The sequence below is a fragment of the Xenia sp. Carnegie-2017 genome, unplaced genomic scaffold, assembly GCF_021976095.1.
Source record: "Xenia sp. Carnegie-2017 unplaced genomic scaffold, XeniaSp_v1 HiC_scaffold_3, whole genome shotgun sequence".
Taxonomy (NCBI): Eukaryota; Metazoa; Cnidaria; class Anthozoa; order Malacalcyonacea; family Xeniidae; genus Xenia; species Xenia sp. Carnegie-2017.
In genome coordinates, this window is record NW_025813493.1 from 8,399,126 (window position 1) to 8,422,601 (window position 23,476).

The window sequence follows — 23,476 nt, forward strand, 5'->3', positions numbered from 1 at the left end:
TGAAGAAAGAAAAATCAAGAGGGCTGAATAGAAATTTTTACGACATTTATCAAAATTGTTGACATCAGTGAATAAACATAGTTTAAATAAAATTATTCGAGAAAAACTAAAGTTTGTGATTTAGTAAATACGAATTAGTTGTATCGTTACATGGACTAGTTTGGTTTCGAGTATAACTACTTTTAAGGAGATAAATCATGGGACAAAATTCACGATCACATATTTTAATGGCAGAAATATATTTATCTTATTATGAAAATCGATGCTAGAAAAAATTACTTTCCCGCGTAGTTTAATAACTCTATATCGACGAGGAAAACTTTTTCTATTTCTTAAGGAGTAAAAACCCTCTGCTATCGTATTTCTTCTTCCTACATAGATAAATGAAAAATAACTGATACTTACTTGAAGGTGTGACTGAGACAGCTTTTGAAGAAACATTAACTGACGAGATATTTTTTGCGAAAATTGTTGATGAGACAGCTGTTGTAATAGTGGAAAGGTCGGAAAGCGATGTTGGCAAAATCCTCGACGTTTGTAAAATAGATTTTGGAAATGTAGTGAATCTTAGTACCGGCACTGATGTAGAAGAAAACTTAGTTTCGTTTATAAGGAGTGGGCTGACGGTCGTTTCATTGATACCTGGAGAAAGAAAAACAACATTGCAGCATGAATAATGTTTTTATATTTTGTAAAAATAAAACAACTGATATTTATTTGGTGTATGTGGGACACCATTTGATGATAGTGTTTCTAAAAAATATAGACAGAGAAAAAATGTTGAAGGCATTGTTATTAATGAAACAGATTTCAATGATTCAGTTTGTGCGACAATATTTGTGAGACATAGATGTTTATAGCGCAGTCATCCATTAGAAATTTGCTTGTGAATAAACTTTTCGAAAGAGGTCACTGGTGAATAGCTGTAATTATGAAAGCAGTTTGTTGGAAAACAGTTTTTGCAATATGTAGTCTATGCATATAATAACGTTGTGAATGAATATTCGTATTTTTAGCTATTTAATGCTTGACACACTGACGGTTAGTTTTTTCCTACATCTAGATCGAAAAGAAAAATAATTTATAGTTACTTGAAGGTGTAAGTGAGGCAGCAGTTGAAGAAACGTTTACTGACAAGATAGTTGTTGTTTCATCAGTTGTTGATGATACAGTTGTTGTAATAGGGGAAGTTCGATGAGCGATGATGACAAAATCTTCGATGGGACAATTGCTCGTAAAATATCTGTTGAAGTGTTAGTAGTTATTGGAACAGCTGTTATTTCAACAGTTGTTTGTGGAAAAGCTGTTTGTCCTTTGCTAGTTAATTTCACTGGCGGTGATGTTAAAGAAAACTTGGTTTCGTTTATAAGGAGCGGTATTAAAATAGTTTCATTGATACCTGAGAAAGAACAACATCATTGTAACATTAATAATATTTTAAAGTTTGGCATAAATTAAACAACTGATATCTTATTGGTGTACGTGGTACAGCAGTTGAAGCTGGTGTTTTTAAAAGATAGACAGTGATAAGTGAGTTGATGATGGCATTGTTAATGATTAAACAGATGTCAATGATTCAGTTCTTTGTGAGACGAATGCTCGTGGTATAAATGTTTGTAAAACAGTCATCCATGCAAAAGTTGCTTGTGAAAAACTGTTCAAAGAAAGTCGTTTTAGAATAGTTACAATTATTACAGAAGTTTGTTGGAAAATTTTTCCTACAATAGTTAGTCAATGCAAATAAATTCATTAAAGTTTTGAAAGTGCAATTGTATTTTTGTTCGCAGCTTGGTATACGGACGATTAATAATTACCTGGATTGATACTCGATTTTATTTCACTGATGATAGTAGGGCAATAGATTTCTTATATTCTTATATTCCGTATTACCTGTTTGTTTAGGTTTACTTGTTGTTTTTATCACTGGTATTATTGTTGTTAATATGGCTAAATAAAATAAAATGTATAATATATACAGATAATTTCATATTAAATATTTTATAATACATTTTAACGTTTAGTTGTTCGTTTCTAAGCTCATTCGAAGGAGGAAATAACATGTTCACTAAATGGATTAGCGTTCAAAGAACTATTACACCACTTAAACGTAATTTGAAAGTAACTATAAAAATTTATAAGTTTGGTGAAAGCACTTCCATATTATAGATTAACTGTAAGAAAGGCAATTAGCTAATTATCGTGACAGAAATGCATTAAAAACAAATTTTTTTCTTCATGCATATATTACACAAGTACTTTTATCGTGTGTATCTTACCTGGTGTTGTACTTGTTGTACTGTACTGTTCTGAAAAAGAAAAATCAAGAGGGCTGAATAGAAATTTTTACGACACTTATCAAAATTGTTGACATCAGTGAATAAACATAGTTTAAATAAAATTATTCATGAAAAACTAAAGTTTGTGATTTAGTAAATACGAATTAGTTGTATCGTTACATGGACTAGTTGGGCTTTGAGTATAACTACTTTTAAGGAGATAAATCATGGGACAAAATTCACGATCACATATTTTAATGGCAGAAGTATATTTATCTTAATATGAAAATCGATGCTAGAAAAAATTACTTTCCCGCGTAGTTTAATAACTCTATATCGACGAGGAAAACTTTTTCTATTTCTTAAGGAGTAAAAACCCTCTGCTATCGTATTTCTTCTTCCTACATAGATAAATGAAAAATAACTGATACTTACTTGAAGGTGTGACTGAGACAGCTTTTGAAGAAACATTAACTGACGAGATATTTTTTGCGAAAATTGTTGATGAGACAGCTGTTGTAATAGTGGAAAGGTCGGAAAGCGATGTTGGCAAAATCCTCGACGTTTGTAAAATAGATTTTGGAAATGTAGTGAATCTTAGTACCGGCACTGATGTAGAAGAAAACTTAGTTTCGTTTATAAGGAGTGGGCTGACGGTCGTTTCATTGATACCTGGAGAAAGAAAAACAACATTGCAGCATTAATTTTGTTTTTATATTTTGTAAAATAAAACAACTGATATTTACTTGGTGTATGTGGGACACCATTTGATGATAGTGTTTCTAAAAATATAGACAGAGATAAAAATGTTGAAGGCATTGTTATTAATGAAACAGATTTCAATGATTCAGTTTGTGCGACAATATTTGTGAGACATAGATGTTTGTAGCGCAGTCATCCATTAGAAATTTGCTTGTGAATAAACTGTTCGAAAGAGGTCGCTGGTGAATAGCTGTAATTAAGACAGCAGTTGTTTGGAAAACAGTTTTGCAATATGTAGTGTATGCATATAATAACGTTGTGAATGAATAATCGTATTTTTAGCTATTTAAAGCTTGGCACACTGACGGTTAGTTTTACCTACATCTAGATCGAAAAGAAAAATAATTTATAGTTACTTGAAGGTTTAAGTGAGGCAGCAGTTGAAGAAACGTTTACTGACAAGATAGTTGTTGTTTCATCAGTTGTTGATGATACAGTTGTTGTAATAGGGGAAGTTCGATGAGCGATGATGACAAAATCTTCGATGGGACAATTGCTCGTAAAATATCTGTTGAAGTGTTAGTAGTTATTGGAGCAGCTGTTATTTCAACAGTTGTTTGTGGAAAAGCTGTTTGTCCTTTGCTAGTTAATTTCACTGGCGGTGATGTTGAAGAAAACTTGGTTTCGTTTATAAGGAGCGGTATTAAAATAGTTTCATTGATACCTGAGAAAGAACAACATCATTGTAACATTAATAATATTTTAAAGTTTGGCATAAATTAAACAACTGATATCTTATTGGTGTACGTGGTACAGCAGTTGAAGCTGGTGTTTTTTAAAAAGATAGACAGTGAAAAGGGAGTTGATGATGGCATTGTTAATGATTAAACAGATGTCAATGATTCAGTTCTTTGTGAGACGAATTCTCGTGGTATAAATGTTTGTAAAACAGTCATCCATGCAAAAAGTTACTTGTGAAAAAACTGTTCAAAGAAAGTCGTTTTAGAATAGTTACAATTATTACAGAAGTTTGATGGAAATTTTTCCTACAATAGTTAGTCAATGCAAATAAATTCATTAAAGTTTTGAAAGTGCAATTGTATTTTTGTTCGCAGCTTGGTATACTGACGATTAATAATTACCTGGATTGATACTCGATTTTATTTCACTGATGATAGTAGGGGCAATAGATTTCTTATATTCCTATATTCTGTATTACCTGTTTGTTTAGGTTTACTTGTTGTTTTTATCACTGGTATTATTGTTGTTGCTATGGCTAAATAAAATAAAATGTATAATATATACAGATAATTTCATATTAAATATTTTATAATACATTTTAACGTTTAGTTGTTCGTTTCTAAGCTCATTCGAAGGAGGAAATAACATGTTCACTAAATGGATTAGCGTTCAAAGAACTATTACACCACTTAAACGTAATTTGAAAGTAACTATAAAATTTATGAGTTTGGTGAAAGCACTTCCATATTATAGATTAACTGTAAGAAAGGCAATTAGCTAATTATCGTGACAGAAATGCATTAAAAACAAATTTTTTTCTTCATGCATATATTACACAAGTACTTTTATCGTGTGTATCTTACCTGGTGTTGTACTTGTTGTACTGTACTGTTCTGAAGAAAGAAAAATCAAGAGGGCTGAATAGAAATTTTTACGACATTTATCAAAATTGTTGACATCAGTGAATAAACATAGTTTAAATAAAATTATTCAGAAAAACTAAAGTTTGTGATTTAGTAAATACGAATTAGTTGTATCGTTACATGGACTAGTTTGGTTTCGAGTATAACTACTTTTAAGGAGATAAATCATGGGACAAAATTCACGATCACATATTTTAATGGCAGAAATATATTTATCTTATTATGAAAATCGATGCTAGAAAAAATTACTTTCCCGCGTAGTTTAATAACTCTATATCGACGAGGAAAACTTTTTCTATTTCTTAAGGAGTAAAAACCCTCTGCTATCGTATTTCTTCTTCCTACATAGATAAATGAAAAATAACTGATACTTACTTGAAGGTGTGACTGAGACAGCTTTTGAAGAAACATTAACTGACGAGATATTTTTTGCGAAAATTGTTGATGAGACAGCTGTTGTAATAGTGGAAAGGTCGGAAAGCGATGTTGGCAAAATCCTCGACGTTTGTAAAATAGATTTTGGAAATGTAGTGAATCTTAGTACCGGCACTGATGTAGAAGAAAACTTAGTTTCGTTTATAAGGAGTGGGCTGACGGTCGTTTCATTGATACCTGGAGAAAGAAAAACAACATTGCAGCATGAATAATGTTTTTATATTTTGTAAAAATAAAACAACTGATATTTATTTGGTGTATGTGGGACACCATTTGATGATAGTGTTTCTAAAAAATATAACAGAGAAAAAAAATGTTGAAGGCATTGTTATTAGTGAGACAGATTTCAATGATTCAGTTTGTGCGACATATATTTGTGAGACATAGATGTTTATCGCGCAGTCATCCATTAGAAATTTGCTTGTGAATAAACTTTTCGAAAGAGGTCACTGGTGAATAGCTGTAATTATGAAAGCAGTTTGTTGGAAAACAGTTTTTTGCAATATGTAGTCTATGCATATAATAACGTTGTGAATGAATATTCGTATTTTTAGCTATTTAATGCTTGACACACTGACGGTTAGTTTTTTCCTACATCTAGATCGAAAAGAAAAATAATTTATAGTTACTTGAAGGTGTAAGTGAGGCAACAGTTGAAGAAACGTTTACTGACAAGATAGTTGTTGTTTCATCAGTTGTTGATGATACAGTTGTTGTAATAGGGGGAAGTTCGATGAGCGATGATGACAAAATCTTCGATGGGACAATTGCTCGTAAAATATCTGTTGAAGTGTTAGTAGTTATTGGAACAGCTGTTATTTCAACAGTTGTTTGTGGAAAAGCTGTTTGTCCTTTGCTAGTTAATTTCACTGGCGGTGATGTTGAAGAAAACTTGGTTTCGTTTATAAGGAGCGGTATTAAAATAGTTTCATTGATACCTGAGAAAGAACAACATCATTGTAACATTAATAATATTTTAAAGTTTGGCATAAATTAAACAACTGATATCTTATTGGTGTACGTGGTACAGCAGTTGAAGCTGGTGTTTTTAAAAGATAGACAGTGATAAGTGAGTTGATGATGGCATTGTTAATGATTAAACAGATGTCAATGATTCAGTTCTTTGTGAGACGAATGCTCGTGGTATAAATGTTTGTAAAACAGTCATCCATGCAAAAGTTGCTTGTGAAAAACTGTTCAAAGAAAGTCGTTTTAGAATAGTTACAATTATTACAGAAGTTTGTTGGAAAATTTTTCCTACAATAGTTAGTCAATGCAAATAAATTCATTAAAGTTTTGAAAGTGCAATTGTATTTTTGTTCGCAGCTTGGTATACTGACGATTAATAATTACCTGGATTGATACTCGATTTTATTTCACTGATGATAGTAGGGGCAATAGATTTCTTATATTCCTATATTCCGTATTACCTGTTTGTTTAGGTTTACTTGTTGTTTTATCACTGGTATTATTGTTTTAATATGGCTAAATAAAATAAAATGTATAATATATACAGATAATTTCATATTAAATATTTTATAATACATTTTAACGTTTAGTTGTTCGTTTCTAAGCTCATTCGAAGGAGGAAATAACATGTTCACTAAATGGATTAGCGTTCAAACAACTATTACACCACTTAAACGTAATTTGAAAGTAACTATAAAAATTTATGAGTTTGGTGAAAGCACTTCCATATTATAGATTAACTGTAAGAAAGGCAATTAGCTAATTATCGTGACAGAAATGCATTAAAAACAAATTTTTTTCTTCATGCATATATTACACAAGTACTTTTATCGTGTGCATCTTACCTGGTGTTGTACTTGTTGTACTGTACTGTTCTGAAGAAAGAAAAATCAAGAGGGCTGAATAGAAATTTTACGACATTATCAAAATTGTTGACATCAGTGAATAAACATAGTTTAAATAAAATTATTCAGAAAAACTAAAGTTTGTGATTTAGTAAATACGAATTAGTTGTATCGTTACAAGGACTAGTTTGGCTTTGAGTATAACTAATTTTAAGGAGATAAATCATTGACAAAATTCACGATCACATATTTTAATGGCAGAAATATATTTATCTTATTATGAAAATCGATGCTAGAAAAATTACTTTCCCGCGTAGTTTAATAACTCTATATCGACGAGGAAAACTTTTCTATTTCTTAAGGAGTAAAACCCTCTGCTATCCTATTTCTTATTCTTACATAGATAAATGAAAAATAACTGATACTTACTTGAAGGTGTTACTGAGACAGCTTTTGAAGAAACATTAACTGATGAGATATTTTTTGAGAGAATTGTTGATGAGACAGCTGTTGTAATAGAGGAAAGGTCGGAAAGCGATGTTGACAAAATCCTCGACGTTTGTAAAATTGATTTTGGAAAGGTAGTGAATCTTAGTACTGGCACTGATGTAGAGGAAAACTTAGTTTCGTTTATAAGGAGTGGGCTGACGGTCGTTTCATTGATACCTGGAGAAAGAAAAACAACATTGCAGCATTAATAATGTTTTTATATTTTGTAAAAATAAAACAACTGATATTTATTTGGTGTCTGTGGGACACCATTTGATGATAGTGTTTCTAAAAAATATAGACAGAGATAAAAAATGTTGAAGGCATTGTTATTAATGAAACAGATTTCAATGATTCAGTTTGTGCGACAAATATTTGTGAGACATAAATGTTTGTAGCGCAGTCATCCATTAGAAATTTGCTTGTGAATAAACATTACGAAAGAGGTCGCTGGTGAATAGCTGTAATTAAGACAGCAGTTGTTTGGAAAACTGTTTGTGCAATATGTAGTGTATGCATGTAATAACGTTGTGAAAGAGTAATCGTATTTTTAGCTATTTACAGCTTGGCACACTGACGGTTAGTTGTTACTTACATCTAGATCGAAAAGAAAAATAATTTATAGTTACTTGATGGTTTAAGTGAGGCAGCAGTTGAAGAAACGTTTACTGACAAGATAGTTGTTGTTTCATCAGTTGTTGATGATACAGTTGTTGTAATAGGGGAAAGTTCCATGAGCGATGATGACAAAATCTTCGATGGGACAATTGCTCGTAAAATATCTGTTGAAGTGTTAGTAGTTATTGGAGGAGCTGTTATTTCAACAGTTGTTTGCGGAAAAGCTGTTTGTCCTTTGCTAGTTAATTTCACTGGCGGTGATGTTGAAGAAAACTTGGTTTCGTTTATAAGGAGCGGTATTAAAATAGTTTCATTGATACCTGAGAAAGAACAACATCATTGTAACATTAATAATATTTTAAAGTTTGGCATAAATTAAACAACTGATATCTTATTGGTGTACGTGGTACAGCAGTTGAAGCTGGTGTTTTTTAAAAAGATAGACAGTGAAAAGGGAGTTGATGATGGCATTGTTAATGATTAAACAGATGTCAATGATTCAGCTCTTTGTGAGACGAATGCTCGTGGTATAAATGTTTGTAAAACAGTCATCCATGCAAAAAGTTGCTTGTGAAAAAACTGTTCAAAGAAAGTCGTCTTAGAATAGTTACAATTATTACAGAAGTTTGTTGGAAATTTTTCCTATAGTAGTTAGTCAATGCAAATAAATTCATTAAAGTTTTGAAAGTGCAATTGTATTTTTGTTCGCAGCTTGGTATACTGACGATTAATAATTACATGGATTGATACTCGATTTTATTTCACTGATGATAGTAAGGGCAATAGATTTCTTATATTCTTATATTCCGTATTACCTGTTTGTTTAGGTTTACTTGTTGTTTTTATCACTGGTATTATTGTTGTTAATATGGCTAAATAAAATAAAATGTATAATATATACAGATAATTTCATATTAAATATTTTATAATACATTTTAACGTTTAGTTGTTCGTTTCTAAGCTCATTCGAAGGAGGAAATAACATGTTCACTAAATGGATTAGCGTTCAAACAACTATTACACCACTTAAACGTAATTTGAAAGTAACTATAAAAATTTATGAGTTTGGTGAAAGCACTTCCATATTATAGATTAACTGTAAGAAAGGCAATTAGCTAATTATCGTGACAGAAATGCATTAAAAACAAATTTTTTTCTTCATGCATATATTACACAAGTACTTTTATCGTGTGTATCTTACCTGGTGTTGTACTTGTTGTACTGTACTGTTCTGAAGAAAGAAAAATCAAGAGGGCTGAATAGAAATTTTTACGACATTTATCAAAATTGTTGACATCAGTGAATAAACATAGTTTAAATAAAATTATTCGAGAAAAACTAAAGTTTGTGATTTAGTAAATACGAATTAGTTGTATCGTTACATGGACTAGTTGGGCTTTGAGTATAACTACTTTTAAGGAGATAAATCATGGGACAAAATTCACGATCACATATTTTAATGGCAGAAGTATATTTATCTTATTATGAAAATCGATGCTAGAAAAAATTACTTTCCCGCGTAGTTTAATAACTCTATATCGACGAGGAAAATTTTTTCTATTTCTTAAGAAGTAAAAACCCTCTGCTATCGTATTATTTCTTCCTACATAGATAAATGAAAAATAACTGATACTTACTTGAAGGTGTGACTGAGACAGCTTTTGAAGAAACATTAACTGACGAGATATTTTTTGCGAAAATTGTTGATGAGACAGCTGTTGTAATAGTGGAAAGGTCGGAAAGCGATGTTGGCAAAATCCTCGACGTTTGTAAAATAGATTTTGGAAATGTAGTGAATCTTAGTACCGGCACTGATGTAGAAGAAAACTTAGTTTCGTTTATAAGGAGTGGGCTGACGGTCGTTTCATTGATACCTGGAGAAAGAAAAACAACATTGCAGCATTAATAATGTTTTTATATCTTGTAAAAATAAAACAACTGATATTTATTTGGTGTATGTGGGACACCATTTGATGATAGTGTTTCTAAAAAATATAGACAGAGATAAAAAATGTTGAAGGCATTGTTATTAATGACACAGATTTCAATGATTCAGTTTGTTTGACAAATATTTGAGAGACATAGATGTTTATCGCGCAGTCATCCATTAGAAATTTGCTTGTGAATAAACTTTTCGAAAGAGGTCACTGGTGAATAGCTGTAATTATGAAAGCAGTTTGTTGGAAAACAGTTTTTGCAATATGTAGTCTATGCATATAATAACGTTGTGAATGAATATTCGTATTTTTAGCTATTTAATGCTTGACACACTGACGGTTAGTTTTTTCCTACATCTAGATCGAAAAGAAAAATAATTTATAGTTACTTGAAGGTTTAAGTGAGGCAGCAGTTGAAGAAACGTTTACTGACAAGATAGTTGTTGTTTCATCAGTTGTTGATGATACATTTGTTGTAATAGGGGGAAGTTCGATGAGCGATGATGACAAAATCTTCGATGGGACAATTGCTCGTAAAATATCTGTTGAAGTGTTAGTAGTTATTGGAGGAGCTGTTATTTCAACAGTTGTTTGCGGAAAAGCTGTTTGTCCTTTGCTAGTTAATTTCACTGGCGGTGATGTTGAAGAAAACTTGGTTTCGTTTATAAGGAGCGGTATTAAAATAGTTTCATTGATACCTGAGAAAGAACAACATCATTGTAACATTAATAATATTTTAAAGTTTCGCATAAATTAAACAACTGATATCCTATTGCTGTACGTGGTACAGCAGTTGAAGCTGGTGTTTTTTAATAAGATAGACAGTGATAAGTGAGTTGATGATGGCATTGTTAATGATTAAACAGATGTCAATGATTCAGTTCTTTGTGAGACGAATGCTCGTGGTATAAATGTTTGTAAAGCAGTCATCCATGCAAAAAGTTGCTTGTGAAAAAACTGTTCAAAGAAAGTCGTTTTAGAATAGTTACAATTATTACAGAAGTTTGTTGGAAAATTTTTCCTACAATAGTTAGTCAATGCAAATAAATTCATTAAAGTTTTGAAAGAGCAATTGTATTTTTGTTCGCAGCTTGGTATACTGACGATTAATAATTACCTAGATTGAAACTCGATTTTATTTCACAGATGATAGTAGGGGCAATAGATTTCTTATATTCTTATATTCCGTATTACCTGTTTGTGTAGGTTTACTTGTTGTTTTTATCTTTGGTATTATTGTTTTTAATATAGCTAAATAAAATAAAATGTATAATATATACAGATAATTTCATATTAAATATTTTATAATACGTTTTAACGTTTAGTTGTTCGTTTCTAAGCTCATTCGATGGAGGAAATAACATGTTCACTAAATGGATTAGCGTTCAAACAACTATTACACCACTTCAACGTAATTTGAAAGTAACTACAAAAATTTATGAGTTTGGTGAAAGCACTTCTATATTATAGATTAACTGTAAGAAAGGCAATTAGCTAATTATCGTGACAGAAATCCATTAAAAACAAATTTTTTTCTTCATGCATATATTACACAAGTACTTTTATCGTGTGCATCTTACCTGGTGTTGTACTTGTTGTACTGTACTGTTCTGAAGAAAGAAAAAACATGAGGGCTAAATAGAAATTTTTACGACATTAATCAAAATTGTTGACATCAGTGAATAAAAATAGTTTAAAAAAAACTATTCGAGAAAAACTAAAGTTTGTGATTTAGTAAATACGAATTAGTTGTATCGTTACGAGGACTAGTTTGGCTTTGAGTATAACTAATTTTAAGGAGATAAATCATTGGACAAAATTCACGATCACATATTTAAATGGCAGAAATATATTTATCTTATTATGAAAATCGATGCTAGAAAAAATTATTTTCCCGCCTAGTTTAATAACTCTATATCGACGAGGAAAACTTTTTCTATTTCTTAAGGAGTAAAAACCCTCTGCTATCGTATTTCTTCTTCTTACATAGATAAATGAAAAATAACTGATACTTACTTGAAGGTGTGACTGAGACAGCTTTTGAAGAAACATTAACTGATGAGATATTTTTTGCGAAAATTGTTGATGAGACAGCTGTTGTAATAGAGGAAAGGTCGGAAAGCGATGTTGGCAATATCCTCGACGTTTGTAAAATTGATTTTGGAAAGGTGGTGAATCTTAGTACTGGCACTGATGTAGAAGAAAACTTAGTTTCGTTTATAAGGAGTGGGCTGACGGTCGTTTCATTGATACCTGGAGAAAGAAAAACAACATTGCAGCATTAATTTTGTTTTTATATTTTGTAAAATAAAACAACTGATTTTTACTTCGTGTATGTGTGATACCATTTGAAGAAAGTGTTTTTAAAAAATAAAGACAGAGATAAAAAATGATGAAGGCATTGTTATTAATGAAACAGATTTCAATGATTCAGTTTGTGCGACAATTATTTGTGAGACATAAATGTTTGTAGCGCAATCATCCATTAGAAATTTGCTTGTGAATAAATTGTTCGAAAGAAGTCGCTGGTGGAATAGCTGTAATTAAGACAGCAGTTGTTTGGAAAACTGTTTGTGCAATATGTAGTGTATGCATATAATAACGTTGTGAATGAATAATCGTATTTTTAGCTATTTAAAGCTTGACACACTGACGGTTAGTTTTTTCCTACATCTAGATCGAAAAGAAAAATAATTTATAGTTACTTGAAGGTGTAAGTGAGGCAACAGTTGAAGAAACGTTTACTGACGAGATAATTGTTGTTTCATCAGTTGTTGATGACACAGATGTTGTAATAGAGGGAAGTTCAATGAGCAATGATGACAAAATCTTCGATGGGACAATTGCTCGTAAAATATCTGTTGAAGACTTAGTAGTTATTGGAGGAGCTGTTATTTCAACAGTTGTTTGTGGAAAAGCTGTTTGTCCTTTTCTAGTTAATTTCACTGGCGGTGATGTTGAAGAAAACTTGGTTTCGTTTATAAGGAGCGGGATTAAAATAGTTTCATTGATACCTGAGAAAGAACAACATCATTGTATCATTAATAATATTTTATATTTTTGCATAATGTAAACAACTGATATCTAATTGGTGTAGGTGGTATAGCAATTGAAGCTGGTGTTTTTTAAAAAGATAGACAGTGATAAGTGAGTTGATGATATCATTGTTAATGATTAAACAGATTTCAATTTTTCAGTTCTTTGTGAGACGAATGCTCGTGGTATAAATGTTAGTAAAACAGTCATCCATGCAAAAAGTTGCTTGTGCAAAAACTGTTCGAAGAAAGTTGTGATAAAATAGTTACAATTATTACAGAAGTTTGTGGGAAAATTTTTCCTACAATAGTTAGTCAATGCAAACAAATTCATTAAAGTTTTGAAAGAGCAATTGTATTTTTGTTCGCAGCTTGGTATACTGACGATTAATAATTACCTGGATCGAAACTCGATTTCTCGATTTTATTTCACAGATGATAGTAGGGGCAATAGATTTCTTATATTCTTATATTCCGTATTACCTGTTTGTGTAGGTTTACTTGTTGCTTTTATCTTTGGTATTATTGTTTTTAATATAGCTAAATAAAATAAAATGTATAATATATACAGATAATTTCATATTAAATATTTTATAATACGTTTTAACGTTTAGTTGTTCGTTTCTAAGCTCATTCGATTGAGGAAATAACATGTTCACTAAATGGATTAGCGTTCAAACAACTATTACACCACTTAAACGTAATTTGAAAGTAACTATAAAAATTTATGAGTTTGGTGAAAGCACTTCTATATTATAGATTAACTGTAAGAAAGGCAATTAGCTAATTATCGTGACAGAAATGCATTAAAAACAAATTTTTTTCTTCATGCATATATTACACAAGTACTTTTATCGTTTGCATCTTACCTGGTGTTGTACTTGTTGTACTGTACTGTTCTGAAGAAAGAAAAAACAAGAGGGCTGAATAGAAATTTTTACGACATTAATCAAAATTGTTGACATCAGTGAATAAAAATAGTTTAAAAAAAATTATTCGAGAAAAACTAAAGTTTGTGATTTAGTAAATACGAATTAGTTGTATCGTTACGAGGACTAGTTTGGCTTTCAGTATAACTACTTTTAAGGAGATAAATCATTGGACAAAATTCACGATCACATATTTAAATGGCAAAAATATATTTATCTTATTATGAAAATCGATGCTAGAAAAAATTACTTTCCCGCCTAGTTTAATAACTCTATATCGACGAGGAAAACTTTTTCTATTTCTTAAGGAGTAAAAACCCTCTGCTATCGTATTTCCTCTTCTTACACAGATAAATGAAAAATAACTGATACTTACTTGAAGGTGTGACTGAGACAGCTTTTGAAGAAACATTAACTGACGAGATATTTTTTGTGAAAATTGTTGATGAGACAGCTGTTGTAATAGTGGAAAGGTCGGAAAGCAATGTTGGCGATATCCTCGACGTTTGTAAAATAGATTTTGGAAAGGTAGTGAATCTTAGTACTGGCACTGATGTAGAAGAAAACTTAGTTTCGTTTATAAGGAGTGGGCTGACGGTCGTTTCATTGATACCTGGAGAAAGAAAAACAACATTGCAGCATTAATAATGTTTTTATATTTTGTAAAAATAAAACAACTGATATTTATTTGGTGTATGTGGGACACCATTTGATGATAGTGTTTCTAAAAAATATAGACAGAGATAAAAAATGTTCAAGGTATTGTTATTAATGAAACAGATTTCAACGATTCAGTTTGTGCGACAAATATTTGTGAGACATAGATGTTTGTAGCGCATTCATCCATTAGAAATTTACTTGTGAATAAACTGTTCGAAAGAGGTTGCTGGTGGAATAGCTGTAATTAAGACAGCAGTTGTTTGGAAAACTGTTTGTGCAATATGTAGTGTATGCATATAATAACGTTGTGAAAGAGTAATCGTATTTTAAGCTATTTACAGCTTGGCACACTGACGGTTAATTGTTACCTACATCTAGATCAAAAAGAAAAATAATTTATAGTTACTTGATGGTTTAAGTGAGGCAGCAGTTGAAGAAACGTTTAGTGACAAGATAGCTGTTGTTTCATCAGTTGTTGATGATACATTTGTTGTAATAGGGGGAAGTTTGATGAGCGATGATGACAAAATCTTCGATGGGACAATTGCTCGTAAAATATCTGTTGAAGTGTTAGTAGTTATTGGAGCAGCTGTTATTTCAACAGTTGTTTGCGGAAAAGCTGTTTGTCCTTTGCTAGTTAATTTCACTGGCGGTGATGTTGAAGAAAACTTTGTTTCGTTTATAAGGAGCGGTATTAAAATAGTTTCATTGATACCTGAGAAAGAACAACATCATTGTAACATTAATAATATTTTAAAGTTTGGCATAAATTAAACAACTGATATCCTATTGCTGTACGTGGTACAGCAGTTGAAGCTGGTGTTTTTTAATAAGATAGACAGTGATAAGTGAGTTGATGATGGCATTGTTAATGATTAAACAGATGTCAATGATTCAGTTCTTTGTGAGACGAATGCTCGTGGTATAAATGTTTGTAAAACAGTCATCCATGCAAAAAGTTGCTTGTGAAAAAACTGTTCAAAGAAAGTCGTTTTAGAATAGTTACAATTATTACAGAAGTTTGTTGGAAAATTTTTCCTAGAATAGTTAGTCAATGCAAATAAATTCATTAAAGTTTTGAAAGAACAATTGTATTTTTGTTCGCAGCTTGGTATACTGACGATTAATAATTACCTAGATTGAAACTCGATTTTATTTCACAGATGATAGTAGGGGCAATAGATTTCTTATATTCCTATATTCCGTATTACCTGTTTGTGTAGGTTTACTTGTTGTTTTTATCTTTGGTATTATTGTTTTTAATATAGCTAAATAAAATAAAATGTATAATATATACAGATAATTTCATATTAAATATTTTATAATACGTTTTAACGTTTAGTTGTTCGTTTCTAAGCTCATTCGATGGAGGAAATAATATGTTCACTAAATGGATTAGCGTTCAAACAACTATTACACCACTTAAACGTAATTTGAAAGTAACTATAAAAATTTATGAGTTTGGTGAAAGCACTTCCATATTATAGATTAACTGTAAGAAAGGCAATTAGCTAATTATCGTGACAGAAATCCATTAAAAACAAACTTTTTTTCTTAACGCATATACTACACAAGTTCTTTAATCGTGTGCATCTTACCTGGTGTTGTACTTGTTGTACTGTACTGTTCTGAAAGAAAGAAAAAACAAGAGGGCTGAATACAGGGGCGGATCTAGAGTATGTCAAATCCGTCGCGCGACTGATGTTTGAAATTCCAAAAATTACCTATTCATATTAATTAAAAAATCATTAATTATTCTTATTTTCTTATCCCATTTACTTCTACATAAAAATCCCGCATTATTTATTATGGAAAACTAATTACTAATCCAATGAATATCTTGCTGTTAACCAGATCAGTTGAATTTTAATTGACCTGGAATAACCCTTTGATAAGCTGGCTGGCTTGACTGGTTCGACGGATAAAGGAGTCTATGAACGTCAAAAACGCTTATTTTATTGGTCAATAGCCAGATCAGTGGACAGTCTGGAATGATCTCCAGGGGCGGATCTAGAGTATGTCAAATCCGTCGTGCGACTGATGTTTGAAATTCAAAAATTACCTATTCATATTAGTTAAAAATCATTAATTATTCTTAGTTTATTATCGCTTTTACTTCGTGATAAAATCCAGCTTTATTTATTATTGAAAACTAATGACTAATCCAATGAATATCTCCTTGGTAACCAGATCAGTTGATTTTAATTGACCTGGAATAACTGACTGATAAGCGGGGTGGCTTGACTGGTTCGACGGATAAAGGAGTCTATGAGCGCCAAAAACGCTTATTTTATTGGTCAATGGCCAGATCAGTGGACATTCTGGAATGGCCTCGACTGATAATAAGGGTGGCCGGACGTATAAGGGAGTCCAATTGCTATCTTACAATTGGTTCATTTGAATTTTTGTTTTATTGTGATTGGTTTGACGGATTTCGACTGATAGCCAACTGAACTAACATAGTCAAGCTCACTGTCTGAATTGAATGTTTGATCGTTTCATTGTAATTTTTATAAGCATGATAGGAATTCGAGCTTCAGATGGAATTTATGGAAATCTTTTACAAATTCATATATTGACATGAATGCTGCTGTCCAAACTGTGAATTTTTTCAAGAGGGCGAAAAATTTATGGATGAATTGTAAATGCTTGGCAAAGACGATCTCGCGAGCGACATTTCAGTCCTTGATGTTAAAAAGCAAGCCAACATTGTTTTGAGTTTTATCAGCAGAAATTTACATCCAAAATCGTAAGTAAAGGACAACTGACGTGTAAGCATGAATCTAATATATCAAAGTCAATTTATGCGAGTGTGTGATGCGATTTATGTTAATATGGCGTATGGTAAGCAGATTGATGCTTCTAAAATCGTTGTTGATGAAGGACTTTTAACTATGATTTCTTTAGTGCTTGGGGAATCGTAGCCGTTATATGGCAGCGAAATCCTACATTCCTGCAAATATATTTCAATGGACAAAAAATCTGTAGCCATAAGGCGCCATACTATTATTTACTTTATCATAAACGAATGTTTGGGGCTTTTCAGTTTATGATCATTGATCATTCAATCATTATACAGTTATACTACATATTGTTTAAGATCTGAGAAAACTAACATTGATTACATGAGAAGTTGTTTACTATAACCTGTGATTTTGAGTCTTCTGATCCATGAAGCTTTTTATTTTGACAATTTGACTGGAATGGTGTTAAACCTGAGTATTTCACATACATGAAATGTTGTCCCATGTCACATATTGTCCCCTTTTCTAACTGAACACCTCATGTAGACATGTAAAGGTGTGTTAATCTACGGCTCATAAAAGATTGTTTGCCATAAATTCCAAAGGGCTATTGATGTATAAAAAGCATTTCCTATAAAGTAAAAATGTCTTCCTATGTATGCAGATAAACTTTGAAATTTGGCAAAACAGCAAAGTATTTTTCATGATCACTAGGTAATTTTTCTGATGATTATTATAATTTCTAAACTAAATTATTTCACATTTACATTTAAACGAGCTTTGATCATATGAAAATATATTTATCATAAGCAGTAAGCATGACACATGAACCAATTTTAACATTCATGTAATTATATAATTAAAGACATGTTGGTTACATTCTGTTTGTATTTGATAATACAATGGTAGTAGTGATTGCTATATAGCACACCTTGCAGAAAATAATAGTCAAGTGAGATGCCTAATAAACATTTATGGCATTAAGCTATCCTTAACTGCAAATTTTCACTCTGATAATTTTTGCTTAACCTTTGGCAGAAAAAAATTTTGAGTTTTTTCTCAAAAGGTGAATTTGCTGGCACTGATGTGGAGATGGGTAAAGGGTTACAATAAACTTGCATGGTTTGAAGTCTGAGCTTTTCTATATCTATGAACTGTCCCTTGTAGTACCAAATTTCTAACTTAACTAAACTCATTACATAGAGGTTTAAATGGGGGTCTCTAGGGGGTCTATGCCTGACAACTTAGTAGAAATTTTTAAAGACTATATCTGTTTTTGAATAGTATTATTGTAAAATAAATTTTACGTTCCTAGACATGGTAATGAGCCCTATATTTGGCATGATAATAAGCCTAAATATTTAGCAAAACCTTCAAGTATTGTTAACTTCATTTTTCTTTTGAGAAAAACGTAAGCAAAATGTGTTGTTTTTAAGAAAAAACGATGCCCAAAAAATACATTTTGTATTGCTCTAAAACGCTGAAAATGGCATTTTCTAGGCTCTGAAATTCAAAATTTCTCAGGGGAGAATTCCTCAGACCCCTCAAGGTGCGGAGCGCCTTTGACGTTTTATGACTGATGTTTGAAAAATCCTAGATCCGCCCCTGGCTGAATAGAAATTTTTACGACATTTATCAAAATTGTTGACATCAGTGAATAAACATGGTTTAAAAAAATTATTCGAGAAAAACTAAAGTTTGTGATTTAGTAAATACGAATTAATTGTACCGTTACAAGGACTAGTTTGGCTTTGAATATAACTACTACTAAGAAGATAAATCATAGGACAAAATTCACGATCACATATTTTATTGGCAGAAATAGATTTATCGTTTTATGAAAATCGATGATAAAAAAAATTACTTTCCCGCGTAGTTTAATAACTCTATATCGACGAGGAAAATTTTTTCTATTTCTTAAGTAATAAAAACCCTCTGCTATCTATTTCTTATTCTCACATAGATAAATGAAAAATAACTGATACTTACTTGAAGGTGTGACTGAGACTGCTTTTGAAGAAACATTAACTGACGAGATATTTATTGCGACAATTGTTGATGAGTCAGCTGTTGTGATAGAGGAAAGGTCGAAAAGCGATGTTGGCAAAATCCTCGACGTTTGTAAAATAGATTTTTGAAAGGTAGTGAATGTTAGTACTGGCAGTGATGTAGAAGAAAACTTAGTTTCGTTTGTAAGGAGTGGGCTGATGGTCGTTTCATTGATACCTGGAGAAAGAAAAACAACATTGCAGTATTAATAATGTTTTTATGTTTTGTAAAAATAAAACAACTGATATTTACTTGGTGTATGTGGCACACCATTTGAAGATAGTGTTTCTAAAAAATATAGACAGAGATAAAAGTTGATTAAAGCATTGTTATTAATGAAACAGATTTCAATGATGACTTTTGTGCGACAAATATTTGTGAGACATAGATGTTTGTAGCGCAGTCATCCATTAGAAATTTGCTCGAGAATAAACTGTTGTAAAGAATTCGCTGGTGGAATAGCTGTAATTAAGACAGCAGTTTGTTGGAAAACTGTTTGTGCAATAGGTAGTCTATGCATATAATAACGTTGTGAAAGAGTAATCGTAAATATAGCCATTTAAAGCTTGGCACACTGACCGTTAATTCTTACTTAGATCTAGATCGAAAAGAAAAATAACTTATAGTTACTTGAAGGTGTAAGTGAGGCAGCAGTTGAAGAAACGTTTACTGACGAGATAGTTGTTGTTTCATCAGTTGTTGATGACACAGTTGTTGTAATAGGGGAAAGTTCAATGAGCGATGATGACAAAATCTTCGATGGGACAATTGCTCGTAAAATATCTGTTGAAGTGTTAGTAGTTATTGGAGCAGCTGTTATTTCAACCGTTGTTTGTGGAAAAGCTGTTTGTCCTTTGCTAGTTAATTTCACTGGCAGTGATGTCGAATAAAACTTGGTTTCGTTTATAAGGAGCGGGATTAAAGTAGTTTCATTGACACCTGAGAAAAAACATCATCATTGTAACATTAATAATATTTTAAATTTTTGCATAAATTAAACAACTGATATCTAATTGGTGTACGTGGTACAGCAGTTGAAGTGATAAGTGAGTTGATCGTGGCATTGTTAATGATTAACCAGATGTCAATAATTCAGTTCTTTGTGAGACGAATCGCTCGTGGTATAAATGTTTGTAAAACAGTCATCCATGCAAAAAGTTGCTTGTGAGAAAACTGTTCAAAGAAAGTCGTGGTAGAATAGTTACATTTATGACAGAAGTTTGTGGGAAAATTTTTCCTACAATAGTTAGTCAATGCAAATAAATTCATTAAAGTTTTGAAAGTGCAATTGTATTTTTGTTCGCAGCTTGGTATATTGACGTTTAATAATTACCTTGATTGATACTCGATTTTATTTCACTGATGATAGTAGGGGCAATACATTCAATGGTTCGCTTAGTTGTTAGTGGTGCTATGGAAATAGATAGTCGCATCGTAAAAATAGAAAATACTTGAACAAATCTTTCTTTATACATAAATTAGGGAAAGCCTAAGCCAGAATTCAACCATTTTCATGTGTGGGCATCTATCTAATTTCAAGTCTCTACAGGCCTCTGTATCGTCATTTTAGATATTCCGCATTTGCGAAATATTATTGCGTATTGGAAACATGTTCCGTATGCTGTTGATGATATATTGTCTCTACTGCATAAAATTAGCTTTCGTCGCATATTTAGACCCATACCCCGAATACGCTACACATGTTTGAGCTGTCACATAAATTATACAGCTTTTTCAATATTTATTTACTGTGTGATTTTATTTTGCAAAAGTCTAATTTGAAAAGATATAGCAAAATGAGTTATTTACAGCTAGATATTGTATTTTTCGTTTATTTTGCATGTATAATATATCTTCAAGCTCATTTCAAAACATGAAATAAGAGCATAGTTGGAAGCCGTTCATGTAAGCTTCAATAAAGCAAAAAATTTTTTACGTCAGCTCATACGGATTTGACGTATGCGGGGCAAGTTTTATTTCAATATTTCATAGACTTGAAAATGTCTGATTTTTTAGTAATCTATTTTGAAAGATTAGCATGCTCAGTTTCTGTGTCATACAACAATTTTAGCACTTTCTGATGAGTAAGCAGTTTAACTTACCTAAAATTGAAATGTCTTTAAACTTGAAACGACATTCATTCCTTGCATTTGTAGCTGTACAGCTGAATGTGGTCGGTAAGCCAGCAGAGAAATTTTTGATTTTATGAATACATTGGGAAACAAGACTTTTATCACAAGATTTGAGTAGAAAAGTTCCCAGATGAATATCAATTTTTACCGTTTGCAATAGCGAATAGTTGTTTTGAGGAGGCAGGAAGCGCGGAATATCCGCGTCACAGACTACAATAACTGGGCTTGATTTGTTGATGAACACTTCTGGTAGAACTGTTATGTTGATATCAGGAGATGTACTGTCTGTAAATAAATACAACTGCAATGATATGTAAAGTTAGCTGACACCACTTTGTCTAAGCATGCTATCCCATATGCTCAAACCATAATATAAATGTGTAGTCTGCGTGAAACTAATCAGTAATTTAGAAGTTAGTTAGTTAGAAACCAATCCATTTGAGTCTTGCATAAATTTTTTAATGATCGTAAAAGATAATGTCATGAATAATTTCTTACTACCAATTAAAGGTTCTCCTTCATCGCATTCAATTTGTTCAGGTACTATTGGATCACTTGAAACCACAAGGATTCCATTAATAACAAGTATTGCTGACAAAAACATGACGTTCTATGTTGAAACAGAAACAAATGTAGACACATTAGAATAGCTGTATTTAAAAAATATATACATTACAGCAGGACAAAACTTCGAATTATGTTTTAATAAGATAAATTATTTGTTTCAGAATAAACTTTAATTATTATAATTTGCAGAGTTTATGAAAATTCATAGCTAGTCTAAATAAATTGAGTGTTCAAAACAGTGTGCTAAAGCAGTGCTACAGCGGATGAAATAAGTAAAATAGAGATTGAAACACGATCTATGATTTTGTTTAACACAAATTTCTCTTCGTATGACATTTAATTGGATTATACATAGCTATTAAACTCATCAGGTTAATAATTACAAGATAGCACTTGCAACGTAACTTATATACATAATAATGAAAAATAACTACGAACAAAAGAAAAAATGATTTAATAATAAGTATAATGATGTTAAAAATGAAGCTCTTACCAGCATTTCAATCAAAGTCGCTTCAAACGTTCACACAAGAAATAGATAGGTTGTTTGTTATGTTATATGTATTTTGACGATATTGGCGATATTGATATGGAAGCTTCTTTTTTAGGCAATTTTATATAACGCCAATATTATATTCTGTAAATTTGGATTTGGACCAAATATTTTGCATTTTATTTCTTATTGATATCGTTAACTTGACCAAATTAAGAGCATATTCGATTTGTGAATGATGGAATAACCTGAGATGAAATGTTCAGGATCATGATTTTTATATCAATCAAATTAAATAGAAATTGACGTAAAATGGCGTGTGGAATACATACTAATAAGTAGAAGTGTATAAAATCTGCAAATTGATGAAGTTGTATTTAAGTAATTGCAAGAAAGGGGAAATCACATGCACCCTGTTTGTGAAATGACTATTGACACCATTTTTGTCGTGCTTTCATTATTAAATGTAAATTACTTAGATGAAGTCAGTCTATGTTTAATTTTTATTTGGATAAGTAATAGTAATAAAGGAGAAATCGCATGTTCCTTGTTTAATACAAGAACCTTGTTTTGCAACACCCTTTCCGATATTCTGCCATTACGTTTTATACGTTGTGTTTTATACGTTTTATACGTTTTATAGGCACTGGAAATTTTCGTAAAAATTGTAAATTTAGTTGCTTCACTTAACTACATTTGACGAATATTTTTAGATTAATAATGTTGTTAGTAAGAACAGTACAAATGACGTCATAAGATGAAGCTTAGAAAAGCAAAAAAAGTAAAACCATAATACCTTTCATAGAAAAAAAAAACAAATTGTCTGTAGTCAAGTGCTTGAAAAGTGAGTACTCTAGCTAACTACTCGGATACAAGTTAGAAAAGAAAACCATAAGCACTGCAAAGTATTGAGCACGTTTCATACTTAGCTT

At 31.3% G+C, this 23,476-nt stretch overlaps 1 protein-coding gene across 1 annotated transcript in view; it reads right to left on the reverse strand.

The window, feature by feature from the left end:
* Positions 1-22,615, reverse strand: part of LOC124455104 (mucin-3A-like) — a 40,509-nt gene extending 17,894 nt beyond the window's left edge. The window contains exons 1-33 of the mRNA XM_047005838.1: positions 22,545-22,615; positions 21,986-22,094; positions 21,455-21,769; positions 20,686-20,763; positions 19,983-20,291; positions 19,605-19,640; positions 19,293-19,529; positions 16,158-16,187; positions 15,771-15,827; positions 14,966-15,274; positions 14,276-14,512; positions 13,840-13,869; positions 13,454-13,510; positions 12,641-12,949; positions 11,952-12,188; positions 11,516-11,545; positions 11,130-11,186; positions 10,325-10,633; positions 9,636-9,872; positions 9,200-9,229; positions 8,814-8,870; positions 8,010-8,318; positions 7,321-7,557; positions 6,892-6,921; positions 5,707-6,015; positions 5,330-5,365; positions 5,018-5,254; positions 4,583-4,612; positions 4,198-4,254; positions 2,712-2,948; positions 2,277-2,306; positions 1,891-1,947; positions 406-642 (exon numbers count right to left, since the gene is read on the reverse strand). Coding sequence (XP_046861794.1) covers positions 406-642; positions 1,891-1,947; positions 2,277-2,306; positions 2,712-2,948; positions 4,198-4,254; positions 4,583-4,612; positions 5,018-5,254; positions 5,330-5,365; positions 5,707-6,015; positions 6,892-6,921; positions 7,321-7,557; positions 8,010-8,318; positions 8,814-8,870; positions 9,200-9,229; positions 9,636-9,872; positions 10,325-10,633; positions 11,130-11,186; positions 11,516-11,545; positions 11,952-12,188; positions 12,641-12,949; positions 13,454-13,510; positions 13,840-13,869; positions 14,276-14,512; positions 14,966-15,274; positions 15,771-15,827; positions 16,158-16,187; positions 19,293-19,529; positions 19,605-19,640; positions 19,983-20,291; positions 20,686-20,763; positions 21,455-21,769; positions 21,986-22,094; positions 22,545-22,550 — 4,882 coding nt within the window. The 5' untranslated portion in view covers positions 22,551-22,615. The remainder of the gene's footprint in view (positions 1-405; positions 643-1,890; positions 1,948-2,276; positions 2,307-2,711; positions 2,949-4,197; positions 4,255-4,582; positions 4,613-5,017; positions 5,255-5,329; positions 5,366-5,706; positions 6,016-6,891; positions 6,922-7,320; positions 7,558-8,009; positions 8,319-8,813; positions 8,871-9,199; positions 9,230-9,635; positions 9,873-10,324; positions 10,634-11,129; positions 11,187-11,515; positions 11,546-11,951; positions 12,189-12,640; positions 12,950-13,453; positions 13,511-13,839; positions 13,870-14,275; positions 14,513-14,965; positions 15,275-15,770; positions 15,828-16,157; positions 16,188-19,292; positions 19,530-19,604; positions 19,641-19,982; positions 20,292-20,685; positions 20,764-21,454; positions 21,770-21,985; positions 22,095-22,544) is intronic.
* Between the last annotated feature and the right edge of the window lie 861 nt (positions 22,616-23,476).